The following is a 25,262-nucleotide window of genomic DNA, read 5'->3' on the forward strand; positions in this document are numbered from 1 at the left end:
CAGTGGTTTGGGGGTTCTCTGTTTGCAGTTTGCCACCTGTGATAGATCCCTGCACCACACTGAGCCAGCACTGCCAAGCCCCAGAGCACTGAGCCATGTTGAATGCATTGTGCTATTAGATTCTAAAATGCTTAAATACCAAAATCACATAGCTGGCACTGCTGACCCTCATTTTCACAAGTCAGGTGTTTCTGTGTGATGTTATCCCCCTGATTGTTGCTGAGGGCACATAGTACAGGAGGACAGATTTTTAATCCCCATTATGTCTGTGTAAATCCAGCCAAAGTTTATTGAATTCAGTGGACTTCCTGGTGAGATTTTCTCTTGTACAACAGGGCAGAATTCGGGTTATGTTCTCATTTCCTGCAGGCTTCTGTGCTGCTCCATGCTGGCTGCAAAAAAGGCACCACACAGCTCAGATAGCTGCATCCCAAAGGCAGAAGTGCTCCTTGACATTTGAGCTCCAGCTCATGGGGGTCTTGCTGCCTTTCTGCTCTACAGTCTCTGCAGGCTGACTGCATTCATCAGGATGCTGTATTACAAAAATAGACTGGTTACTAACACATCCATAAATCACTTCATTTAGAAACAATACATGGACTTTTTTTGGTGGGGATTTTGGGTGAGTGGATAGAATTGCACAAGAAAACCCCAGGGCTCTTTTGGTGGAGTATCAGCTTGGCTTTCAGCTAGACCCTTGTGAGGCTGGGGATGGAAGTAAAGGTGCTGTGCTCCTTTTTCTGTGAAATATGCCTGAGGTTGTGGGCTCTTAGAGGATGTTTGCCAAAGCCCACTACCTTTGGACGAACACTTGCCAAACCCACCCTGTTCTCAGCTACATGACATCATACATAGTCTTTTTCCCAGTGAAAAAGGAAAGTGTGCAGTTCAGACATCCAGAAACCTTTCAGCAGACTGTCAAGGCATTGCTGTCATCAAAGGTTAAACCACCTCCATATCCAGAGGGAAAGTACCCTGAGAATGGGGTAGTTACTGTGTTTAGTACAATGTTGTTTTTATCTTGAATGGTAGCATGAAGTTACTGGTCTGTATTTGTGCCCAGATGTGAGAGCACTTTTTGGGGAACGGAGTAATCTGTGGCTAGCACAGATAGCTTTGCATGTAGGTGTTAAATATTATTTCTTACTTCGCACACACACACCAATAAACCTTGACTGCAGGAATGAGGTGGTTCTTTGTGAAAATGTTGAAAAACTGAAGATTGTCTTCACACTAGAGAGCCTACAGCAAATTATCTGACACTCAGGCTGTTAATTAAGAGTCTGAGGTAAGGCACTATGTTTAAAATACTAGTCATGATATTACTAACCTATTTTTTCACACAAAAAGCTCGAGGATCTTTCCTATTCACTGAATAGATGAATGAAAAATCATGCAGTTTGAGGTTTATGCTAATGCTTTTTCTCTGTTAATTAGAAAGCCACATCACACTTCTTGGTAATTTTCATAAAATTCCCTGAAATTCAGCTTTAATGATTTAAAGTTAAACTAGGGCTTAATTTAAGTTTGTGCTTTTTTGGCCTCTGCAGGAATGTTGGGACTGATGGAAAGAGATATGAGAGCTCAATGACCAAAAGAAATAGAAAAATTGGCTGTGGAAGCAAGAAAATTATTCATTAAGGAACAAAGCAGGGTCAGCTTTTCAGGAAGGTCAGAAAAGTGCCCTTTGAGGGATTTGTTTGACAATGGCATGAAGACAAATCCTTGTAAGGAATACTGAAACCTAAGTATAGAAGGTTTGTGCAACACAGATTTCTTACATCAAAAGTGAAAATGGTGCTTTTGTCTTGGATGAATGTGTTTTGATTAATCAATTTTTTTCTTTACTTCGCTGGGACAGTGTCTTGCATGTGGCAAAATTTGACTGTGTTACACAAAAGTGGCAGGGCATTGGGAGTATTCAACTGTAGAAAAGGAAGGAAGATCTATACTTTTAAACTTTATAAGAGTTCTATGGGGAAAACAGTGTGGCAAGTGTTTCTGGTTCTGGAAAGTATATGTGAGACTCCCCCATTTTATTTATTTTTTAAATGGAGAATGAAATGGGCAATCTCACAGGTGTAGTCTGTGATTGTATGTGGGGACAAAAAGTGTATCCTCCCACCAACTGTTCACTCAGTGGTAGATTTATGTATTTAATGCATTGCTTTATCTGTCTCCGGGGAAAGAATATAAAAAACCTCAAGCATATAATAAACCTCATGTCTTTAAAAAGAACATGCCTTTGTATTTAGCCCACAGACAATCCCCTGAGGTCTAACTTCATCAGAGGCTTTCAGCAGCTGGAACATTAATCGGGGCAGGCATGAACCCAGAGCAGAATATAAGCAAACGGGGAGAGCCTGAAAGATTCAGGGTGTAGTTGTGAAAACAAGATCAGTGGTGATGTCTGTGGCACTGTTATTTTGTCTCAGTCTTCCCTTTCATGTTTTTTGTTCCTATGGCTTCATTTTGGATCAGGGAATTCTTTAAAAAAAATTCAAAACGTTGACAAAGTATATAAATGCTTTATTTGTATTATTCCTTTAAACAAAATATTGTGCTTTAAATTATTAAGGTTCGTGGTCATTCTTTTCTAGCCTGTGTAAAATTGTGCTGGCCTACATTTATAGACCTGTCTGAAAGTGGCATCAGCTCTTTTGGGATCATGATAAGTAAATTCAAAAAGCCCTGAATAACGATGAAACAATCTGGTATTGAACATGATATTCCACATCGTATCTTTGCCACCAAGCTCCTTTTCACTTCTGAAGTGATAAAACTCTAATTTGGACAGAACACAGCTGGTGAATTGATTCCCAGTCCTAGCTGTGGATCCAAGGCACAGCATCACAGTGGGCCCTTGAGTCGCTGAACTGCAGCAGCAGCTGCTAAAGGAGGCACAAATTCTTCCCCCAGAGCTTGTATGGATATTTCTTTCTGTAATGCATTCAGTATTGTTGCTCCTCCTGCATATTTACAGCTTCTCTTAAATCTGGGTTACATAGAGCACTGGGCACCTCATTAAATGCAGCAGGAACCACCTGGTCCTGAGTGTACAAAATGGGCACACAAGGAGTAAAGACTTGCTCAAGGTCAGTGTCAGCCTGTGGCTGAGCCAAGTGGAGAATTCAGGTGTTCTGAAGCACAGTACAGTGCTTTTCCACTAGGATGCAACATCATTGTTGTGCAGATAATGCAGTAAGAAAATGAAAGGAAAAAGGAAGGGGGGTGATACTCATCTGGACTGTGAATCATCCCTTTTTCAGCATTAGATGGATAGCAAGGTACTACAACAAGGCAGTGAGGCAGTTACCCGTGCTTTGGGTGTTTGTGTTACTGCTGGTGCTTTTAAAATACAAAAGAGAAAGTGTCACGCAGACTTTTCTTGAAGCTTACATGAATGTTATTTTATTTTAATGTCAAGTGCATGTTTTGATCTGTTTCAATTCAGCATCCACTCATTGATCTTGTCCTTCACACCTTCTCAAAGACTGATGAGAATACCTTTTACCACAGTGTTGCAGTGGGATCACACTACCACAGTATTCCTGGGTGATATTCTGGGATCTGAATAAGAACATGGTCTTCCTTTCACTTTTTTAAAGAGAAGAAAATTCAAGAGAAGCTTTATAGCAGTGATGACATTTAGCCAGCACTTTCTAGGCCTGTGTCCTCTTGGCATGCCTTAATTTGAGCACAAATTGCACTTCATTAAGAGGATTGTTTGAGGGTAAGCAAGACAGACCAAGGTATTTGAAAATGACACTGTGGCAGCTGGGTCATCTGAGGATGTCTCTGACCATGTGTGTGTCACAAAGAGACACGTGAGGCCACGTTATAGGTGTCCCTTATAGTTTTGAGTTTCAAAAGCTTGTGTCCTGAAATGGTCTATGACTCACCTGTGTCTGCAATGCTTGCCCTTGTGACCAGAGGATTTTATTATTTTAATGTCCTTCTAACAGAGCTGCCAGCAATTCTTCTTTGGAGTTTCTCATTTGTCCAAAATTCGGCTGTCTGCTTCCTTGCTGAAATCAGCAACTGTGCCTGTTCTGCTGTTACACTGACAGATTGCCTCTAAACTGCCCCTTTGTTTTTTGAAGACCTTAATGGATATGCCACTTGGTTTTGTTTGTTTTTCTTTGAGCCTTGTGCTCTGAGATTTGCCTTCTAGCGATGTCAGAACAGTTAAGAACCTAAAGCTGTATTTTGTCTCCTGTAGCTTCTAGGACATTAATTTCCCTTCAACGCAAATGTTGCTGTGTTCTTTTTGCTCTCTGCCTTACACTCTTTTGCATCTTTCCACACTGATGATTGCTGAATGTACATCAAGTTTACATGTACAACTTGTGCTTTATTCACACTTCTATTTGACAGAGAGGTGTTTTAAAAACAGTCATTACATTTCATAATGGTAGAGTAGGCTGGAATAGTCCTTCAGGCCAAGAACATGGGGTAACCAGAACTGTTAGTTTAGAAAATGGGCCATGAGAGTCAACTTTGACCCAAGTTTACAAGAGGCAGAGTGCAAACATGTTACTAGATGTGGATGTTACTCCCAGAATTTGGAACTTCTGGAAGCATTCTAATCTTAGAACAATTTACTGTGATTTTAGAACATGTATCTCTTTAGGAGAAACAAAATTCTTCTGTAGTATTTTGGTTGACTGATTTGGTAACAGTCTCAGGGCCTGGTTTAAAGGGGACTCCGAAATTTATTATCTTAAGGCAAGCAAGAATTCTGATTGAACTCTCCTTGATTGTTCAGTAGCTGAGCAGGTGACAGGCACAGTCATTATGACCTTTCAAGTTTTCTCACCATGTAAAATGAGTACCAGAAGTGCCCACTGCCTGTCACACTTCCTTTGTCTCCTGCAGTTGGGGTCAGCTCCTGTGGGCTTCCCCTGAAGCTTGGAAGTGCCTTGGCCTTCCAGTACCGAGACTGTGTTATCATGAAAAGGGAATGAGAGTAGAACAGCATCTGAAGAGCCGTGACTTCCAAGTTTAAAACAGGAGTGCTGAATGCCGAGATTGGAATTTGGAGGTGAACCTCTGAGCTGCATTGCCTTTGGGGAGGCTGGCACCATGGCATTGGTTAAATAAACCCTACCAGTCCATGCCTGCTAGTGCCCTTGTTCTGCAGAGCAGGAGCCCAGCTCAATTCTAATTAAAAATCCGGCTTTAATCAGAGTGCAGATGAGCCAGAAAAAAATTTCTTACTTCCTTTCCACCCTTTCTTTACTACATTCTGTTTCATTTACTCTCACATGGTCTGTTCAGAGGTGAAGCAGGTGGGTGGCAATCATGGGATCCCAGGTGTGCATTTTGTTTGTAAATATTTCCAAGTTACCAGAGTCTTGTTTGTTGCTTCATAGTTTTACTGCAGGAGTTCCTCCACTCGTTTTTCTCTTTAGGAAAGGGAGAATCAAACTCCTCGGTGCACAGCTGAAGGATACTTTCTTTGTCAGTGCAACTGTACCCACTGAGAGGACCAGAGCAGGTTGAGAAGCTGACCATATTTTGAACATGTTACCTATTTCTTTGAGCTGTGAGTAACCTCCTGAGGGGTGACACACTTACAAAAGTAGCTCTCCATCTTTTTTGCCACAAGCACTGTCTTGCTGAAAATAGAATCCTCAGGAAAAACAGAAGACAGTGACTGCAACTGCTTGGAGCCACCTCACACCATCCACAGAAAATATAAAACCCACAACGTATGCTCAGCTGCTGGTACCAGCTGTCACATTCATTATAGTAATTGCTGCTATTAGTGTGCTATTAATATATCTCTTACAAAATCGTACAAGAAATTGAGTGAAAATGCAAAGTCTGCTCCATCTGCAACCATTTGTGTTCTTTGTGGGTCAAATCTCACCAGCCACAACTCCTATCAGTGTTGTCCTCCAAGGAAACAGTTCTTAGGAGGAACTTCATTTCCCTGAGTTGCTTGTGCAACTTTCATTTTGTGCTGCAGGAGAAAGGCAGCATGTACATTTGGGAGGGTGCAATGACAGCTGCTGCAGGATCTGCTTGTCTGTTGCAGCAAGTCTGTCACCTTGCAACAAGAGGCAGGGAGATTTCTGGGCCTGTTCTGCCTTTGGTGTAGCTTTGTACAACTTGGAGATCCTGAAGCTGGCAGCAAATGCAGCCTTTTCCCAAAAGGGCCATGGCTAGGTCGGAATAGGTGGCTTAGCCTCCAGGCTGGAGGCAGCATGCCAAAACACCCTCAGATGTGGATCTGAGGTAATGCCATTCTGATCATTGTGAGATGCTCCTATATTAGCTCCTCAACATCAACATGTTCCTAGAACGGCTTTGTTGTGGACCAGGATTTGGCCCTTTTCTTGGTGGGATTTTATCTTCCCTATCTCTGATCATTTTTCCTTTCTTTGGGGAAATTCTCATCTATGAAAGTGCCATTGAGTCAGCACCTCTGAGCTCAGGAGTGCTAGCACTCAACAAGTAGCTGAAAAAAATGGTGTTCATTTCAATTTTCTTTTTTGATATGAAATATTACAATGGAGAAAATTGCTGACCTAAATGACATGTTCATCTGAACGATGAATGTAGCTGAGAAAAGACTAGTTAATTTTTCTAGATCACATCACAAGAAAATGCAAAGTACTGGAGAAAGTTGCTATATTGGTGGTTCATGGTCTGTGCCACATTCCACTGCTGTAGAAAAAAAGATTTGTTCAGAAGTATATTGGAGGTAAATATTAATTACTTAGTGATCAGTTAATGACTCAAGACCATATCAGTACTGTTGTCTGCTGTGGAATGCATAAGCTAATGCTGCATACATGTGCTATAACACATGAACATGGCTGGTTCATGGTGACTGCATTTGGGCGCACTTGTGCTCTCTTAAGCCTGTACCTTTACAAGAAAAATACTTCCAGCACTCCAGGTTGTACATAAAATGTGAAAAGCGAATCCTAAAGATAAAATCCAAGAGGCAGATCAAAATAGCCTCAGTTTATTGAGGAACAATAAAGTTTTTAAAGCCAGTGCTGCAGCATTGGAGAAGCATGGCACAGCTTAGGGATGCACAGGCTGCTCAGTGCAGATGCCATTTTCTGCACAGCGCTGCAGCTCTACTTCTAAGCATTAAGAAGCAATGTGTGTGATTTTATTTCTTTTAACTTCCAAAGATGATTGGTGCTCATTTAAACAGTGGCTCCTCCTGCACGGATAGGTGTCCGTCCTTTATTTGGCAGGGATATTGTCTCTCCGAGGCGTGTGAAAGTGCCATTCCCACACTCTTTTCATACCCTTCTCCTCTCTGCCTGGAGGGCAGAGGAAGGGAAAGGAAAGCTGGTTCTGGGAGTTACCTTCTTCATTATTCTGGATTTCCCCTCCATCCTAGAGTCGGCTTGTTCACCCTCCGGGCTCAGTGAGAGGGAACTTGTTTGCCCATCAGATAACCTGACTCTCACAGGAATTTCATGTGTCCTCAGAAGTGGAGGAAGGCTGTACTGAAAGTGAACTCTAATCTAGGACTAGACCTGGGTACATAATTTGTCCCAGCCAAAAAGCAATCAGCTCAAGGAGAAGCAAAATATAAAATTTGATGGATTTCAAATGAAAGCAGTTTATTCCAGAAGTGTCATACGTAGCCCTGATTGAAGCAACAAGGTTTGAGGGAGACCCTGGTTAAGTTTTAGCAGCTCATCATTAGTACTGGATCTGTCATGTTTTATGATGACTTAGTATTACAGAAATAAGGGACCAAGCTCTCAGCTGATGTAAATCTTCACTGCTCACTCCAACTCAGTGAAGTTCTGCTAGTCCCTTTGGAAATCTGGAGTTTTATTTGCAGTTTTATTGTTATACACAGTATTTTCCCTGCTTGCAGAGGCTTTGCAGTATGTATTTCAAATAATACAGACAATGTTGATAAATTCATCTGAATGCAAAATCTTCTCTGCACATTTATAACATGAATTTAGTCTCACCAAAGGAGAAGTGCCTGACCTTGCATTGCTAATGCAATTAAAAATACTGAAGAGGTCTTGATATAGTATTAGCTGTTAGCACTGCAGCTCTTCCTTCAAAAATGTAGTATGATGTTTATGCTGCTACAGAAAATTCAATTCTATTAATTTCCAAGTTGCATCCTTTCCATGTGAGAATGCCCATCAATTTGTCTTTGATCATCAATTTGATGATTTCTGCTTCCTACTAATATCTATGTGCAGTGTCTTAGATCTGAGAAGTTGAACTGTTCATTTGCAAAATGATATTTGATGTGGCCTCTGTTTCACTTCTGTTATTATATTTTCATTCCACTTCTTCCTACAGTTTGTCGGTCTGAGCCAGGAATGTAGAGCTTGATTTTCAGGGCACTCTGCTTCTGAGGTGAGAGGGGACAGGGGCATTGTCAGTCACCCCTAGCTGGGAGTAAAAGGAGGAAAAACTCAGCAATGTTCACAAATTTGGCCTAAAGGAGAGACCCGAACGTGTAATGGTGTGCCCTGGCAGCCTGTCTTCAAATAGATCACACTGGTCTTAAATCCAAATCCTGTGCGCCAGCAATCTTAGACAAAGAAATTGAAAAGCTTTAGGCTTGAAATCTGATTTAAATTTAAACCATAATTGATTTTTTCTTCTCATTTTGATTTTTATGAACAGATGGACTATAGCTAGCAGTTGCCCTTGAGGAGTCTTTAAAAATGTAGTTCTGTGAACTGTTTCTCTGAAGATTGATACAGCTGCTATTTCTTCAGCTATCTCTGAATCATCCTCAATTACTATATGTCTTTATAAAATAATTATAGGTTTTATCCAGGAGCTGAGCTTGGCTCTGTACTTTTCATAAAACACTTATGCAGAGTTGGTTAGCAAAAGAGATGATTTAACCAGAGTTTTCAATTGCTTAGCTTTGAATTTTATTCTCTTATTCAATGTTTTGCTATTATGTAGAAGCTATACTTTCTTGAAACTGAAATGAAAAGGGTTTTGGCTCCTCTCTCCATCTCTTTACACTTACTAATTTGCCTGTCAGATTAAATCACACACAGGATGAACTTAGGAGAGTTATTAGTTCAGATGAAGCTAGTCAGACTCAAACGAATAAATAAATTATGATCTTGCCCTGCAATGTCTCTGCTTGTGCAAACATCAGTCCACTCTTTCCCCTTTCCCTCTGCATGTAAAATGGGGAAATGTTTTGTAGAAAAAGATCAGCTTTAAATGCAAGTTGAGAATTAACAGAATTAAAGTACTTGGCATTAGCTGTGGATGACAAGATGATGGAAGCTGGGGGGTAGCCATGTGAAAATGTCGTATGAAGGTGCAAACTCAGTTCACCATTTCATCCGGTCCTTGCCCCTCTGCACCTCCAGATGCATCTTTGACAGTGTCTTGGTCAATGACAGAGGGGAGGGCAGCAGGTGAAACCTCTGACACAGTCAGAGGTCCAGGCAAGGCAGCTGCTCACACATTAAGGCTGGCAGGTCTCTCTCTCCCTGCAGGCGCCCTAGGACATTTGGGCTAGAAAACATTTTGCTAAGAAAATGTTTTGTTCCCTCTGCACCTTCCATTTTTTGCTGCCCTTAAGGACATTTATTGTGGCGGAGATTGGGCTAAAGCACCAATCTTTCTTCTAGAGAAATGTGAGGAGTTCGGGAGCCATATAGCTTCCATGAGCCTTTACAGGCACAGTGGGGATTGTTCTTATTTCAAGAGGAGTTACAGATTATCAGAAGTGTTGTCAGTAAAAGAGATTTTCAGCTTTATAGAAGTTGTATCTCCATCTTTGTTTTCTGTATTATTTTGATGCACATAACCTGTAATTTACAGGCACTGTTAAGGAGGATTGCATGCACTAGTCTTTTGCCTGGAGGAATTTTCAGGGTGTGTCTCACTGAAATGAAGAATGGAGTCTAATCCCTAGCCTACTTTCAGTCCATCGTGCCCAGTGGCTGCTGCTGGAATTTTGCAGGACTTCTTAATGGAAGTTGCCACTTCCATCTGGATGTATTCAGAATAACCTCTGGATTCTGGTGTTTCCAGAATCTTCAGTCCCTCAAGATTGAGTGCTCAACAGGCACATCAGTGATTTGGGCCTTCCTAAAAACCTCACAGATTTTACTTAAATTACAATGGCTTAAAAGTTCATCTTAGCATAAGCGATTAAATTTATTTTCCATGTTTGCTTTTTGTTTATTTGTTTGTTTGTTTTGCACAGCTCCTCCTCCAGATAATGGAACTGCAAGGGCAGACAAACACATTTGGGGGCTGCATCACACTTTGGCTGCCTTGTGTGTTTATGCTGTAAAAATTGCACAAGAAAAGAGAGACCTAAGGGTGAGGTGACTTGTTCAAAATCACATAATCAGGTCCTGGACTCATTCAGGTGAAATTCAATCTCATGTGCTCCTGCAATTAAATTGCAGTTTGCTGCCTCCTTTGATGCTTTGCTTTGATGCCTGGAGTTCTCTTACTCTTCAGGGACTACAGGTGTTCATAACACTACCTTTGTTCATTAATATTTTCTTTTAAATAAAGGGGAGATAGATTGCTTCAGAGATGCAGCTGATCACAAGATATGAAATGTAACTTGAGCACCTTTGGAAAGAAATATGTGATGTTGAAAACCTGGCATTTTTCAAGAGAAATATATTGAATCAATTCTGCTCTTGAGATTGCAATTGAGACAGAGGCACATCTCCCTCTGTACTTGCTTAGAATTCACTTCATGTCAGTGGGGAATGAAAATAAGTTATATTCAGGGACTCAAACCATTGATTGGTAGGTGTTAAAAGAGCCCAGGCTTTCCATTTTAAGTTTGGTCAGAATGTGCCTGTGTCATGTAAGCAAGCAGGAGTACTCCTACCACTCAATATTTTTTACAGCTGCTGTTCTGCAGGAGTAAAGTACACTGGTCTTGATATGGGTAGGGGATATCTGCACAGAGGTACCCTCTGTTTTGCTGGCACCCTACAACCTCATTGGTGGACAGCAAAGTTTTGTTAAGCAGAATGCCAATATGAAAACCTAAAAATTTTCCAGTACTCTTTTTCTTATTTTCACAAGCCAAAGATTTCCTTTAGAGGAAAATCACATTCACCGATTCTTCCAAATATTTGAATTAATGAACAATTTTCTCTAAATGTCCAGAGTTAATTGCAAAAAAAATAAAAATTGTATAATGGAAAGACAACACTTACTGAAATTAGGAGAATATGGTACATACATCTTGAGGCTGGGGTTTTCCTCCTCTCAGAACCCTTACCCTGGTCATGTCAGGCTGACCACAGGATATATTTGCAAAAATAATTCCACCAGTTCCAGTGGAAATTCTGGAAATGTCTATTTATTGGCAATTATTTCCTTACAAAACCTAATTTTCATCTGAGTCTGCCCTACAATGTCTTGTTTCAATGTAATAATGCATTTAAGTCAGTTGAAATGCCTGCACACAATGTGAGCAGCAAAGGGAAAGCCAGGAACTCTTCAAGGGTTTTTTGACAGCTGGGGCAAACAGCAGGGAAACACGTGGTACTCTGTGGGGCTGGGAACTTTCAGCAGAAGTTAGCACCAAAATATATATTTTTTTACAAACTATTAGTTTTTAGTCATCTGAAGTCAAATCTGCTGTTCAGAAAAATGTGCAGTATGTTTCCTTTCAAGGGTTGCTCATTTACTGTATGGCTGGCACATGCAACAAAATTCATTGCCATGCAGCAGTAAGAAATCAGAAAATAAGAAAGTATCAATACCCACCAGCTGCTTCTGTTTAATTCAGGTGCCACATCCCTTTGCAAAAGTAATCTGTGACACTTTTCTAACTGAATGACTTACTCCAAGATCCTGTATGTGGTATTCTTGGAGACTTTTCATTGTTGTAGGGTTGTTGTGGGTTTTTCCCCCCCAGCCTGCTGATATATGGACCTTTAGTGTGTAGTTTCTGACTGTATTTAGTCCATTAACTCCCATTCTGTCTTTTAGATCTGAGTCTCCTATTCTCCATGTTTATTTTGATACAGTTTCCCTCTCTGTCTTGTTCTCTCTTTTTCCACAACAATTTCCCTATTACACCTTCATGAACTTTTTCAATGTTTTCTGGATTGGCTTAGTTTTTTTCTGTTTCTCCTTGACTTAACTTCCTCCACTGAGTCTTGCTTTTGCTTTGATATTTCTGTATACGGGAAGGGTCTTCTTGTTGAGCTGTGCCTGGTGGAGAGTTAAATAGGAAAATTAGCCAAGAGGCACAGAAGGGAATTTCTCCAGGTCTGTGTGTCTCAATACATCTCTCTCATACTCGAGTACAATGCAGCACTGGCTGCAAACAGGCTGTTCCATTACCACTCTCCTCATGTAAAGGAAGACAGCATGGACAAGGATCAATAAATAGCAAATGTCAGAATGAGGAAACTGCTCAGCATTTCCTGAGGAAGAGGCTGAGCTTTGGGCACAGTGGGTTCTCAAGGACAGTTAAATTTTAACTCCATGAGAGGGAGCAGAATCACACAGCAGGTACAGCAGGAGATATATATGTATATATATGTATATGTATATATCAAGTATAGCCTGTGCCATTTACTACATACAACTGCTTCAGTATGGCTGCTAGAGGTACAACATTTACATACATTGTATGGATATAAAACACAGCTAAATATACTACTGTTTTCTGGGAAAGGGGCCATCAGTGGTTTTTTAAACAGTTTCCTAGTAAATGCAGAAACTCTGGTGGCTTCTGTAATGCCTTCTTCCTCCCAGCTCTTTGCTATTCCTTCTTGTTCCTCTTCCAGCTGACCTTCAAAGGTTAACTATGCTGTGCAAAGTCAGAGAAATCCCTTCCTAGAGACCTGAACCTCTGTCTTGCCTAAGAATCTTAATTCTTTAGATCCAAAATAAATGGGACAGAGCTGTGAAAGGAAGAAATGTAAACTGAGACACTCCTACATCAGTCATACAGGAATGGGAATGATGGGTGGTACCAGCAGGAGGGCAGTCACAGGTTCTGTTGTCCTGAGTTCTCATGCCCTTTACCTTTTTCCTCTCCTCAGCTCTCTCACTAAATCCAGCCTGTGGCTAATCTTATGTAATAATTATTATTTTTTAAGTGACTACATCATATCTTTTCCCAATTCAGATCATCTCTCTGGTTTCTTATTCTCCATAACATATATCTCTGCATTCACTGAAGGAGAGTTGCATTGTTCTCAGAGTTTCCTTTTGATTTAGTCATAAATAATACATTTCATGTGAAGCTGGAATCATCCTTGCTTTCAGACAGAGATAATTTGTAACTTGGTGCACCTGAAGGGGGGTTGAAGGGCATGGCTGCCAATGTTATGGCCTAGGCTGGAATAACAGTGTTTGGTGCATGAATGACACAGACACATGAACACAGCAGGAAGCATAGAAGGAAAAATGCAGTATCCATGCAAGGAAAGTATAGCAGGATTTGGCTTGGAAGAAGAACAGGGAACTGTCACTGATAGGAAGGTGCAAAGAAATCCCAAAGAGTCAAAGTAGCAATTCCTGAGCTGGATATTAAATACAATATCTGTAAATATCTACCTACAATAATTTTGGGTAAAGTGGATGGATGTTGTCTGAAAAAGGGTCTGAGAGGCCAAAAAAGATTGGTTTATGGAAAACAAAATGAAGAAATATATGTCACACACACACCTGGTTGTATAATAATGTGCACAGGCTCAGACAATTTTGTATCCATGTAATTTTACAGAGTTTACTAGAAAGATGTAACCTATTTAATTGACCTTTGGTTTTAATTCTTATCCCAAAATTACATAAGAAATGTTGTTTTACGTTATCTTCTGCCATGGAGGAGAAGTCTCTTTGATGAGATTTAATTTTTTTAAGTGGAAGTCTTATTTTAATGTATCTCTAGCCCAAAAAAATCCTGCCCTGGCATTCTCCAGTGGAAAAGGGGGGCTGTCCAGCAAAGAGCAGTTAAACTTTGGCAGCCACACAGTTTATTTCAGTAAACACTGAAATAAAGCATTTTATAAGAACACACTGAAACACAGAAAGAAAAGAGCTCTTTAGGCTGGACCACATTATTGAATACAGTGTCTCACATTTAGCTTATGTTGAGCTATTTGGCCACAGCTTCAGTCATCTATCGAGGTAAAGTGAAAAACTGTGTGCTGAAATCAATAACATTAATAGCGTTTGCAAACAGAAATTCTCAGCCAGCAGTTTAAGTTAATTTAGTGTATCTGTGCATTTGAAATTACCAGTTCCATCAGATTTACAATTTAGGGAAACACTGAGTAAGCAACGTGCTGTCATCTCACCCTTGTTCTGGTGACCACGGGGGACTCGGGAAGCGCCCGGCACCAGAAACTGATTTGTATGCGCTGGGGATGGGTGTTCTGGGGAAGATCAACTGATCATCCCCCAGCCCATGCAGAGGCTTTCTCTGCAGCTGCAGCCAAACCAAATCATCGAGCTCTTGCCTCAGTTTGTCTCCTCTAACGTGAATGTGACATTTTATGGCGTAGCAAAGATGATGTAAAGCAGTCATATTACAAATAGTGTCACAGATTGGCCAGAAGTGCAGATGATTGCAGTAAGCCAACTTAATGACTCGCATAAATTCTGAAGGAAAATCAGGTGTTTCCATGGCAAGATCAAATATATTTAGCCCATTCTACTAGAAAGACTGCGGAAGGACAATAATTTAAATACTTATTTCTGCTCATTTTGAAAAGTTTTACCAGCTAGATCATTTTAAAGACAGAAAATAAAAATAATAACTTGATAGTGTTTAATCTTAAATATAATCTGAAGACTTTGAAGACTGTAGAATGTTTTCTTGCTATAAAAATGCTCAGCTATTCTAAAGCTGGTTTCCAATTTTCCAGCTGCTTTGATTCCAAACAAAACCATTCAAATCTTTTTTCTTTGTACAGTGAATTCAACCTCATTTTAATTTGATTGCAGCTCTGTGCTAAAGTGTAATGGAACATTAATTCTCTTAAAATCTGAGGCTTTTTTTTTTTTTTAAGAAATTGACTTCTTTGAGTAATCGTGTTTGATGGAAGAAATCTAGAGGGTATAAAATGAGAAGGTCATTATCACGATGTTCCATCCGAGCACCTATGGCAAAGCACTTCTGATTCTACTTACAAGTTCTGCTGGGAGCATTTCAATTTTCTGGCTCATTGTCAGGTGAAGTTAACAGCTTTTAAGGGCAGATAAGTCACATCTGAGTTTGAACTATCTGTGAAATGGAAACATCCCAGAAATTAGGCAGGATTTTGTTTGCTTTTTTGTTTCACTCCCCCACAGCTAAGTATGAACATTTAAAACTAAACTCTCAGCTGGGTAGACAGTTTTAGATATATAATTTCAATGTTTGGGTGGTTTTTTTTGTTTTTTGTTTTTTTTTTTTAATACCTGGCAGTAATTCTTATGTATACTTTCACAGAATAGTTATGAAGGATGTGCTTAGCTTTAGATTCATTTTGGGGTTTTGCAGTACTAAGTACAGAGGTTTCCTCACCATGCTGCAAAGGCAAGACTATTTAATATGAAGAAACAGTCTGAGATTTATCCATTTAGCAGGATAAGACATGCTACCATTTGCTAACAGCTTGCAAGAATTTCAGCCTGTCTCTGCCAGTCTGAGTTGGAAGATCCTACTTTTGTCCTGGAAGGACACCTCAGGGTCCTCTACACTTGCGACAAAGGGAGATGCAATATTTTCCCTCTTGCTGGCTGAGTGTAAAATGATCTCCAGAAATGAGATTCTTCCACTGCCTTCTATCCTGTGATTCCAGCAAAACAAAACAGAAAAGAAGTCACGACTGAAAATGATTCTTGACTTTTAGAAGGCAAAAAACCCACCCCAAATGACATAATTTTCATTGGCAGTAAACCTGCATTTGGTTTCCTATCAATTTAGTCCTGTCTTATAGGGAAGGGACATGTACTTTGAGCAGGGGTATTTTTTTAAAAAGTCTTTTTTATTTGGTATTATAACTGGCTTGATTGACATGTAAATAATCTAAATGGCTCAGAAAAGTCCAAAGAGCTTAAGTGCTAGAAATGAGAGCAAAATTACAGTGCAAAATTTGGTATAATCATAAATAAAGGAAAAATAAACCTTTTAAAGCAAAACTCACATGAAATAGTATGCTAAAATGGCATAGAATTATCCAATTTTGTATTTAAGTACTGTCATATGAAAACTCATCCTTCATGAACAATCACTTTAGGTATCAGGATGTAAGAATCATGTTAGAGGGCAGTCAGGCAGGGAGTCTGAAGGGAATATGGAACAGAATCCACTTCACTGGATTTAGGTAATTCTTCAATGGGACAACAATTCCAAAGATGACAGGAACTTCAATTATGATGGTACTAGATTCTCCAGTTTCAGTGACTTCATGTACACCACTGACATAGCCTGGTTTCCTCCCAGTAACAGGATTTTTTACTTACACTGGAAAATAAGAATATTGGATATACCCAGTGCAAGACTTTGAGAGGGATGCTGAGTGTGTTACAGGATGTGGTATCAGACTGAATTAAAACTTCTTTAGAAGGTGTTGAAAACAGGCCACCATTGTTGAAAGCAGGCCACCCACACAAGGACAGTGACATATGAGGTTTGATTTCTAGTGCTGGCAAAGGGAGCTTAACAGCTTTCCCTCCTCAAAAGTTAGCATTTTCTCATACTTTCATATTCTATAGGAAAGTGTAGATTTAGGTGTCAGCTTGATGTTAACTGTTAAAGAAACTGGTATTAGACAGGATCTCCTGGAGCTAGGCAACTTCAAACTGAGGTGACTAAAGTGAAAAATTACCCGAGGTGGCAAGAGAACTCTATTCTGTTATTGCAGAATAGATTTTATTTCAGGGTGTTACTGATAAGTATTTATTCTTCACAGCCTCACAATAAAGAAGCAGGAATGAACTTATTGGAATGAGAATAGATGAAATGCAATAAGGAAAGGTGAGCTTTTATGGAGAGATGGAGAGGATCAACCATGTAAACGCTGCAATTACTCTTTCATGTACCAATCTGCTTCCTCCCCAGAGTTGCATCTTCAAATTGTTCACCTTTACCTTAAAATTTTCTTGTTATATTTGAAATTGGGGTATCAAAAATAAAGCCTTTTTATTTTTCTTACTAGGGAAACAAGATCTAACCTGGGCTTCTTTCTGTTTAAGGCACAAAGACAGTGAACTTGGCATAAGCCTCATCCAAAGACCACAACAAGGAACAGAATTTTCTCTGTCATGTCTTTGGTATTACTGAAGTGTTTAAAGCCAAAATTACTACTCAGGGCTATGATTTTTTTTTTCATTTTTTTGAGAGGATTTTCTTATTTTTTGATTTGGAAAAATGTTAACATCCTTACTATCATCCCAAGAGTTTATTCTGAATTTGATTCAATGCATTTCAGAACTCATTGGTTGGGAAGAATTATACTGATCCTTATGAATATCAGCTTCACAAAACCTTCAGCTTCTGCATCTGGTCCTGGTTAGTTCCACAGTTTGACTGTCAAACAAGCAAACAAAATATCCTAGATATTCTCATAACTGATCTGAGCTTTATACAGAAAAATCCATGAACATTTTTAGGAACTCCCAGTTTGTAAGGAGTACAGATAAATTTTATCTGGCATGGTTTAATTTCAAATATGATCTCTTGATTCTAGATATGTTGGAATGGAAAAATCTAAACACAACCACTTCTGTAGGCATGCCAGCACAAACACATCCTTCATTATTCCTTGTCAGTTGGAGCTTAAAATTAGAAAATCTCAAGCCAATAAATGAAAGCTCAGAATCTTTACACATTTATGCCAAATCTGTTCTGTTTGTGCTACTATAAGATTTAAAAGACTAGATAGAAATGTTTCTGCACTGTGCTTGAGCTGACCCAGAGGCGACAAACTGGCAGCTCATGTCCTTGTAAGAGACCTCAAAAGTAAAGATTGTTTTAGTCCCTTGGCAGTCTCTTGAAAGGGTTGGGAACTGTGAGTTAGGGTGTGTTACACCCCAGCATAAATTGAGGACAGGTTACTGAGTTCATTGCTACACTTTCCCTTTCCTAAAATCAGCCTTTGTCCAGGTCAGCTAAAAAAGCAAATAAGGCAGGAATTTAATTCAATACATAACCTGAGTCTATTGTAGCAGCTCTGAGGTGTAGCAAACCTGAGGCACAGGACATGCAGACCTTTCTCTCTGTAGCACACAAGGTCTGAACAGTGCCATGCTCAGCAGTGCAAATGTAACAGTGGGCCTAGAAAGAAATACAAAGGACTATAGATAGATGAAAACCCCTCTATAAAATATACTCTATGCTCTTTTTTCAAATCAGTATATATATTTACTACTTTCTTTTTTAATGTGTTAAACAATAAAAAAATTAATTTTCCCATCATGGGAAAATTAGACTTAAAAGAAATTAATCTATGCATTTAGGAAAGAGCTTACATCAGTTTCTTATTTTACTGCTTTCTTAGGTTCTCCAGGCTTCCTTTCAACAGTGTTTCTGCTTTGATGTCTCGCTCTCTACCCAGATTGCCAGAAGGCTTTCTGTTGCAAATGCAGGTGTTTTCAACTGTTAGATACAGTTGTGTTGTATTATTCATCACCTCGATATAAAAATGTATTAGTGGGACACTTATTTTACACAGAGGACAAAACAGGGATAATTGGAAAGATGGCAGACTGTATATAGAGGAAGATGTTGCTTAGTGAGACATGTTTGGCAGTGGAGGAGACAGGTTTGCAGCTGCCTCGCTGCCGTTTCATGTATCACTCCTTGAACCTTTAAAGCACAGTTTTTCTAACAGACTGCCTTGCCCATCAGGCTGGCATCTGAAACTAATTAAACGTGGCTTTTGAGAAGTACAGCTCTATTCACAGAGAGCACATCATGGTATGTCAAGTTTATTTGTTACATGCTGGTGCTTTTTCCTGGTTTTTATTGTTTTAGTGCTTGGTAAAGACCTGTGTGTGAGAGGCCAGGTCTTCCCTGAGCTGCTGGGAATTACTAGAGATGCCAGTGAATGGATCTGCAGCTCAAGGGAAATCTTGAATCTTGTTACACTGTAAAATTGAACACCTCAGTCCTGCTCGTGACAAGGATTTCTCTGTAACACTTGCCCTGTCATTCAGAGATAGCTCTGTGCGCCACACAGACAAAGCAGAGGGACATCCAGAGAAGGCTGGTGAGTTGTGACCCTGCTCAGAGTTAGAGATGTGCTGTAACCCTGCTCTTAATGCTGCCAGCTGCAGAGGACTGGTATTCACCTTTCCACTCCACTCAGCTGCTTCAGAAATTGAGGCAGAGCACTGCTGGTGAGAAAGAACCAAAGCTGGACAGTGAAAGCATATAAAACATATTTACCAGAGATGGTAAAGGGATGAAGGAGAATCAGGTGGGGAAGGATGAGGAAAAGGGCTGGGGGCATAAGTAAACCATTCAAAAGCAGACAAAATGCCAGAAAATTGTTTTCTCTTTCTTCCCATAAAATATTCCTTATCTTTCTTCTTCTCTGTCAGCTTTCCCTGGATGGACATTATGCTCAGTGCATACCCATCTTTCAGGGCACCCTTGCAGTCTCTCATTTTGAACGCCTGGTAACTCTGTATACTTTGTATCTGTGAATCCAAACCTGATCTTGGGCTGTCAAATGGTCAGAAAGGCACTTCCATATTTTGTATCACTCCAAGGTTCAGAGGCATCTTTTTGATGTGCGTGCATTTGCTCATCTACCAACCTTTACACTTAATGGCTTTTTGAAAATAGATATTCTAATCATCAGTCCTCAGAACTTTTGTCTCTGAAGACAGGAAGCTCTTTTGTCTTTCATCTCTTCCGAAGAAGGCTCAGTGTTTAAAAAGCAGGCAGCTTAGCACCAGGAGATGGGAATCTCTCCTCAGCCGCCTCCTCATGCTAATAGCACTGCCAGGTGATGGTGAAGCCCGTTGCTTCACAAATCCAGGTTGTGCCTGACTGGAATGGAGGGAGGTCTGTCCAATCCAGTGCCTAGCCAAGAAAGCAGCACAACATTTTACTTGTATGGATAGGAGAGAATTCTTCCTTAAAGGCAGATCTTGTTTGGACTTCTGGAGCAGGTTTGAATTCTGGTTCCTGGATTTAAAATAGCCTCTGACAGCTCATGAGAGTGAGGAACATTTGTGTTGCCTGCTAAGCATGCCATCATCTGTTGACTCTGCTGGCTTCCTGGCCCTGGCCATGATCTTTGGTAGTGAATCCAACCCTAGAGTTGAGTGAAAAAGTATCTCCTTCAATCTGTTTCTAATTTGCTAAGTTATAATAGTCTCCTTGATTTTTATGCTAAAACCCAAAATGAGCGTTCTTTTTCTGTTTTACTCTACCATTTCTAGGCATGTACCTCTAAACTCTCCATCTCTATTTTCTTAGATAAAGCTTTTATTTTTTTTTTTACTCTCTGCTCAGATGAGCATCTTTCCAGAGCCTTAATCATTCATCTTTCCTTTTAATTTTACAGTCCTTGTGATGGGATAACCTGTACTGTCACCTTCTTCCAGATGAGTTCACACATCAGTCAGAAGACCAGTGTTGCAATTTGGGTATGACTTAGCAGGTCAGAGTTTCACATCTTTTTCACTTAAATGCCCCTCACTATCTAAGCCTTTCCAAGGTACAGTCAGTTCCACATTTTACTCTTTGGTTGTTTATTTCCCAACACCTGTTTTGACTTCAGTTAACTCGCAAGTTTCTTTAAATATCTCCCCCATATGCAGTGCAAATGTTACCTACAACAAAACATGTGGGATACTAGGGGCCAGACTGGCATTATTCAAAGGAAATGGAGATAGTATTTTTCATTAATCCTTATCTTTCACTAATTTTTTTGCTCAGGTCGTGTTTCTTCCATGAAGTCAGGAACTGTTTCTATAAGCTTATAATCTGACATGGGATTTACATGGTTTAAAAGGGCTTTACTTCTGCTGTGGCTGTAGAGCTGGAGCAGAGCTGGTCTTGTGCTGAAGGGATGGGTGGCCTGTACTACACCCGTGTAGCAAAAAATGGGTTCCTCAGGGCACCGTGACTGTGCTCTGCTCCCAGCCAGCCTCAGCTTCCCACCATGGTTTTCCCAGGAGAGCTGCCGGTGCTCGCGGCCGTGCCAGGGCCAGCAGAGACGGCTGCGACCACCAGATCCCAAAATCTCTCATCACCGCGAGGCATCAGTCCGCTGTTGGCAAACCGAAACCATGGATTCGCCCTTAAGGGCCGCGGTAAGCTCTTACCAACAGCCCCCAGGCCGTGGTTCCCCGACCATTTTGGGCTGACTTGCTGCAATTCATACATTTTGGCGGTGGGCTGGGCTGAGAGGAGCCTGCGCGCCGGCTGCGCTCTCCTCGCACCTCTCCACGCCCGGGTCAGCCGAGGGCTGCCCGGCCCGCGCCCGACTCATGGCTCGGTGTCTGCCGTGCCGTGCCGAGCCGAGCCGAGCGCAGCCCGTTCCCTGCGGCCGCGCCGCCCGCGTATGCCCAGCGGCGGCGCGGCTGACGGGGCAGGGGCGGGCCCGGCGCGGAGGGCGGCTCGGCTCGGCTCGGCTCGGGGCGGCGGGACCCGCCTCGCCCGGGCGATGCCTGAGCGCGGCGGCGGCAGCGGGGGGGTGGGCGGGTAGCGGCAGCGGGGACGCGGCGCTGCTGCCCTGCCTTTCCCTGCCCGCCGCTGGCCCTTCCCCCGCCCCTCCCCGCTCCGGTGCGCGACTCAGCCGCCGCTCCGGGCAGGGAGGAAGGGCTGGGAGCCGCCTCCCGCTGCCCCCGGCCGCCCCCTCCCCATGCAGCCCGGCCCGCCGCTGGGAGCCCTCCCCGGGGGGATGTTTCTGCGGCCGCTGCCGGGATAACCGGCGCGCCGCCCGCCCCCGCCCCGGACGGAGGATGCTGCCCGCGCCGTGGCGGGCTCCGACTCGGGTAGCAGCGGCCGCGTCCGCCTCCTCGGCTCCGGGCAGCGTCGCCGGGGAGAGATGAGTTCGCGGCACCAGGCGGACTGGATCCCTTACAGGTAGGGCGAGACCCCGCGGGAGGCGGCGGGTGGGGCGGAGGCACCGGGGCTGCCCCTGGGCAGGAGCCGCTGCCTCTCGGGGGATCCCCGCCGGAGCCCGCAGCTCGGTGGCGGGGCCGGGGCGGCCGGACCCTCCCCGGGGCGCGGCGGGGCGGCGGTGGGTCCCGCCGGGGGGAGCGAATCGCGGGCCCGGAGGGGCGCCCGGTCCCGCCTCCCAACTTCGGGCCGGTGCCGCTCCGCGAAGTTCGGGGGCTGCTCTCGGGGCGAGCTGTCAGCCCCGCGGGCAGAGCGCGGGCTGTGCTGCCCCGCGGCCCCGGCGGGCGGGCGGGCGGAGCGCTGCGGTGCGGCCGCCGCGCCCCGGGCTCGGGCCCGCGCTGCCCCCGCCGGCGGCGGCTCCGGGAGCGCGGCCGGGGCGGGCGATGCGCGGGGCGGCCGCGGCCGGCGGTGCCGCCATGGCGGGGAGCGGGATCGCCATGGCAGCGCCCGGCCCGCGGCTGCCATTGGCTCCGCCGTTGCCATAAGCTACGGGAGCCGCGGCGCGGCGGCGGCCCCGGAGCCCCGTGCGTCAGCGGAGCGGCCCCGGGTGCGCGGAGCCCCGCGCAGCCCCTGCCCCCCAGCGCCGCAGCCGTGCCCTGCCCGAGCGCCCGGGTGTGGAGCGGCAGCACCCGCGGCTGGAGCGCGGGGATAGTTGGTGTCAGACTTGCCGGACCGAGGGGAAACCGAGCCAAATACTTCTCTGCGAGCGGGATGGGCTGTCCTAGTAATAGACTCCTTTCCGAACCTGCTATTCAGAGTACATTAACATGATGGGTTTGTTTGTTTTTATTTTTAGTTTTTGTTAAAGTGTCTTTTTCAAGCTGAATTTTTACAGAAGGAAATCACGAGGGGTTTAACGAGGCGCTGTGAAAACGACAGAAAGCATGTTTCTTTCATTTGTTTGGTTGTAAGTGAAACAAGGTAGATACAGTAACACAGGAAAGAAGGACACAGTCTTACAGTGCGCCAGGGGAGGTCTAGGTTGGACGCGAGGAAAAAGTTCTTCACTAAAAGGATGATTGGGTGTTGGAACGAGCTGCCTGCGGGGGTGGAGGAGTCGCCGTCCCTGGAGGTGTTTAAGGAACGACTGGATGTGGCACTGAGTGCAATAGTCTAGTTAACATAATAGTTGGACTCAATCATTTCAGCACTCTTTTCCAACCTAGTTGATTCTGTGATAAGCCTTTTTTTCTTGTTGTTGTCAGTAGAGAATCACAGAATTAGAATAGGTACAGAGTGCATTTTAAAAGGACAGCTGCTTAAGCAGGTCAGTTGTAGTTTGCCACATTCTCAATGACAGTGTTTGCAGCAGACGTATGCCACAAGGAATGCAACGTGAACACAATTGCATCACTCCTTAATGCAGGGAAAAATAACTCCCAAGAAAACTGCACAAGTGGAAATCTGCTATTTTGATGTGTGCACATCATAGTTCAAATCAGTAGAAGAATAAGAAAGAAAGATGATTACAATGAATCTGAGAATATTGCCACTCTCTCAGCAATAGCACTTTCAGCCCATGCATTTTGAAATGATGTAAGGAATTGGCAATAAGGCTTCAAAAATGACTAGTGGATGCATTCTGATGCAATTTGAAGCCTTGTAATGAGGACAGAAATACCAGAGGAACAGCTGTTCGTGGCTCATCCCAGCAGCAGTGGAAGAGTTTCTCCGTTCTCTCACTGTACACAAGGCTCTGCAGAGGCCAATGCCAAAACTTTGCTGAGGGGTTTTATAGCAGTGGCCTCAAAGAAGGAAATAAAACATCTCTATTTCTGCTCAGTGCAGCACAAACAAAAGGAGGCAAAGCAGCAAATCTCAGAAAAACACAGATTTGACGATACTCATATATTTTCTAATATTATGTTATTCTTCAATGTTAATGATGTGTTTGTGGTCAGAAACTGCTGAGGACTGCTCAAAACCAAATGGCAACCAAACCGCGTTTCTGCTCTGAAGTGTCTTTATTTAGGCTTCTAACAGCATTCTCTCTAGAAGATGGCTTATTTTTCACTCTTCAGAGGTAGTTCTTGAGCTAGCGGTATATTGTTGCAAATCTTATTGGACTTGTGTATGATGCCCTCAACATACTTGCCCAGGAAGCAGTGGTTTGTGAATGCATAGGTGACTGAGTTTACACATGAAAGCACTGTATGAGTAAATTAGGTCAAAGTACCATTTCAAGGGAGTGAAATATGCAAGGAGGAGGAGAGACTTGATGTGCACCCTTGGAACAGATCATCTTCCCTCTGACAGCAAAATGCCCCATGCTTATCTGCCCTCTTGCTTCACATTCTTGTTTGCTGTGGTGAGTTCAGAGCCCAGAGGAAGGTTCAGCACCTTCTTTATGGTCTGGGTGGCATGTGACAGCCAAGGGTGTCACTGCTGCTCGTGTAGGGGACAGAGCATAGGCTGCTGGGCATGCTGAAGTCTGGAAAGATGTATCCTTCTAGCAGTGGAACATATGTGCAGCTATATACCTGAATTAACTCAAGCAGAGAAGGATTGTATTTCTGCTAGTAAAATGTCATATTTTTCCTTTCAAGTGAAATGAGCCAGAGGGAGTCAGTTCCATGTGTGTCATGTACAATTCATTAAGCAGTCCACCTGCTTGTCCATAGCTCACAAACTTACACTTCCCCTTTTAAGATGCTGAGAACATTTTGAATGAGTTAACAAAAAATAGTAGGCAATTTTTTCAGTGTCAGTGCTAGTTTGTGCTGAGATGAAGAAAAGGTTCACATTATTTGTGAGTTTGTGATTTCAGCGTTTTGCCCTTATCTCTTTTCATCCTCTCTTAAGTATTCTGCTTTTGAAATATTGATAGTCATAGGATGAGATTTCAGTTTGCTAACATTATGAAAAATAGTTGGGAAGCTGATTTTTAAAAGTAAATATTTTGCATTTATTTTCGTGAAACACCTTTCATATATAGAAATTTAAGCATATCATTAAGTACTTACATGAAGCTGCACATGAGGTACAATGAGCTAGGAATTCTTTAAATTACTTGCTTTTAACAATGTCTCTGCTCCTTATAATAAATACTCAAAATAGTTAAATGCAATTAAAAAACATCAGTTGCAGTCCATGTAGCTGCCCCCAGCCCCAAAAGTGGTTTGCAATGGAAGTTAAGAGTAAGATGTAGCTTCTTGAGGAATTAGGTTCTCAGGCACAGTAGTGTTTTCCTTTGGTATCCTTCAGCAGTTTCCAG

The 25,262-nt window shown here is 42.6% G+C and overlaps 1 protein-coding gene across 7 annotated transcripts in view; it reads left to right on the forward strand.

Moving 5' to 3' along the window:
• TUB (TUB bipartite transcription factor) overlaps positions 1-25,262 on the forward strand; it is a 134,198-nt gene that overhangs the window by 47,775 nt on the left and 61,161 nt on the right. The window contains exon 1 of one of the 7 annotated variants that reach the window (XM_064425419.1): positions 21,525-22,012. The exons of the other annotated variants lie outside the window; for them this stretch is intronic. Coding sequence (XP_064281489.1) covers positions 21,975-22,012 — 38 coding nt within the window. The 5' untranslated portion in view covers positions 21,525-21,974. Of the gene's footprint in view, positions 1-21,524; positions 22,013-25,262 lie in introns of those variants that run through there. 7 annotated transcript variants of the gene reach the window in all.

Source organism: Passer domesticus, chromosome 6, assembly GCF_036417665.1.
Source record: "Passer domesticus isolate bPasDom1 chromosome 6, bPasDom1.hap1, whole genome shotgun sequence".
In the NCBI taxonomy this organism is placed as follows: Eukaryota; Metazoa; Chordata; class Aves; order Passeriformes; family Passeridae; genus Passer; species Passer domesticus.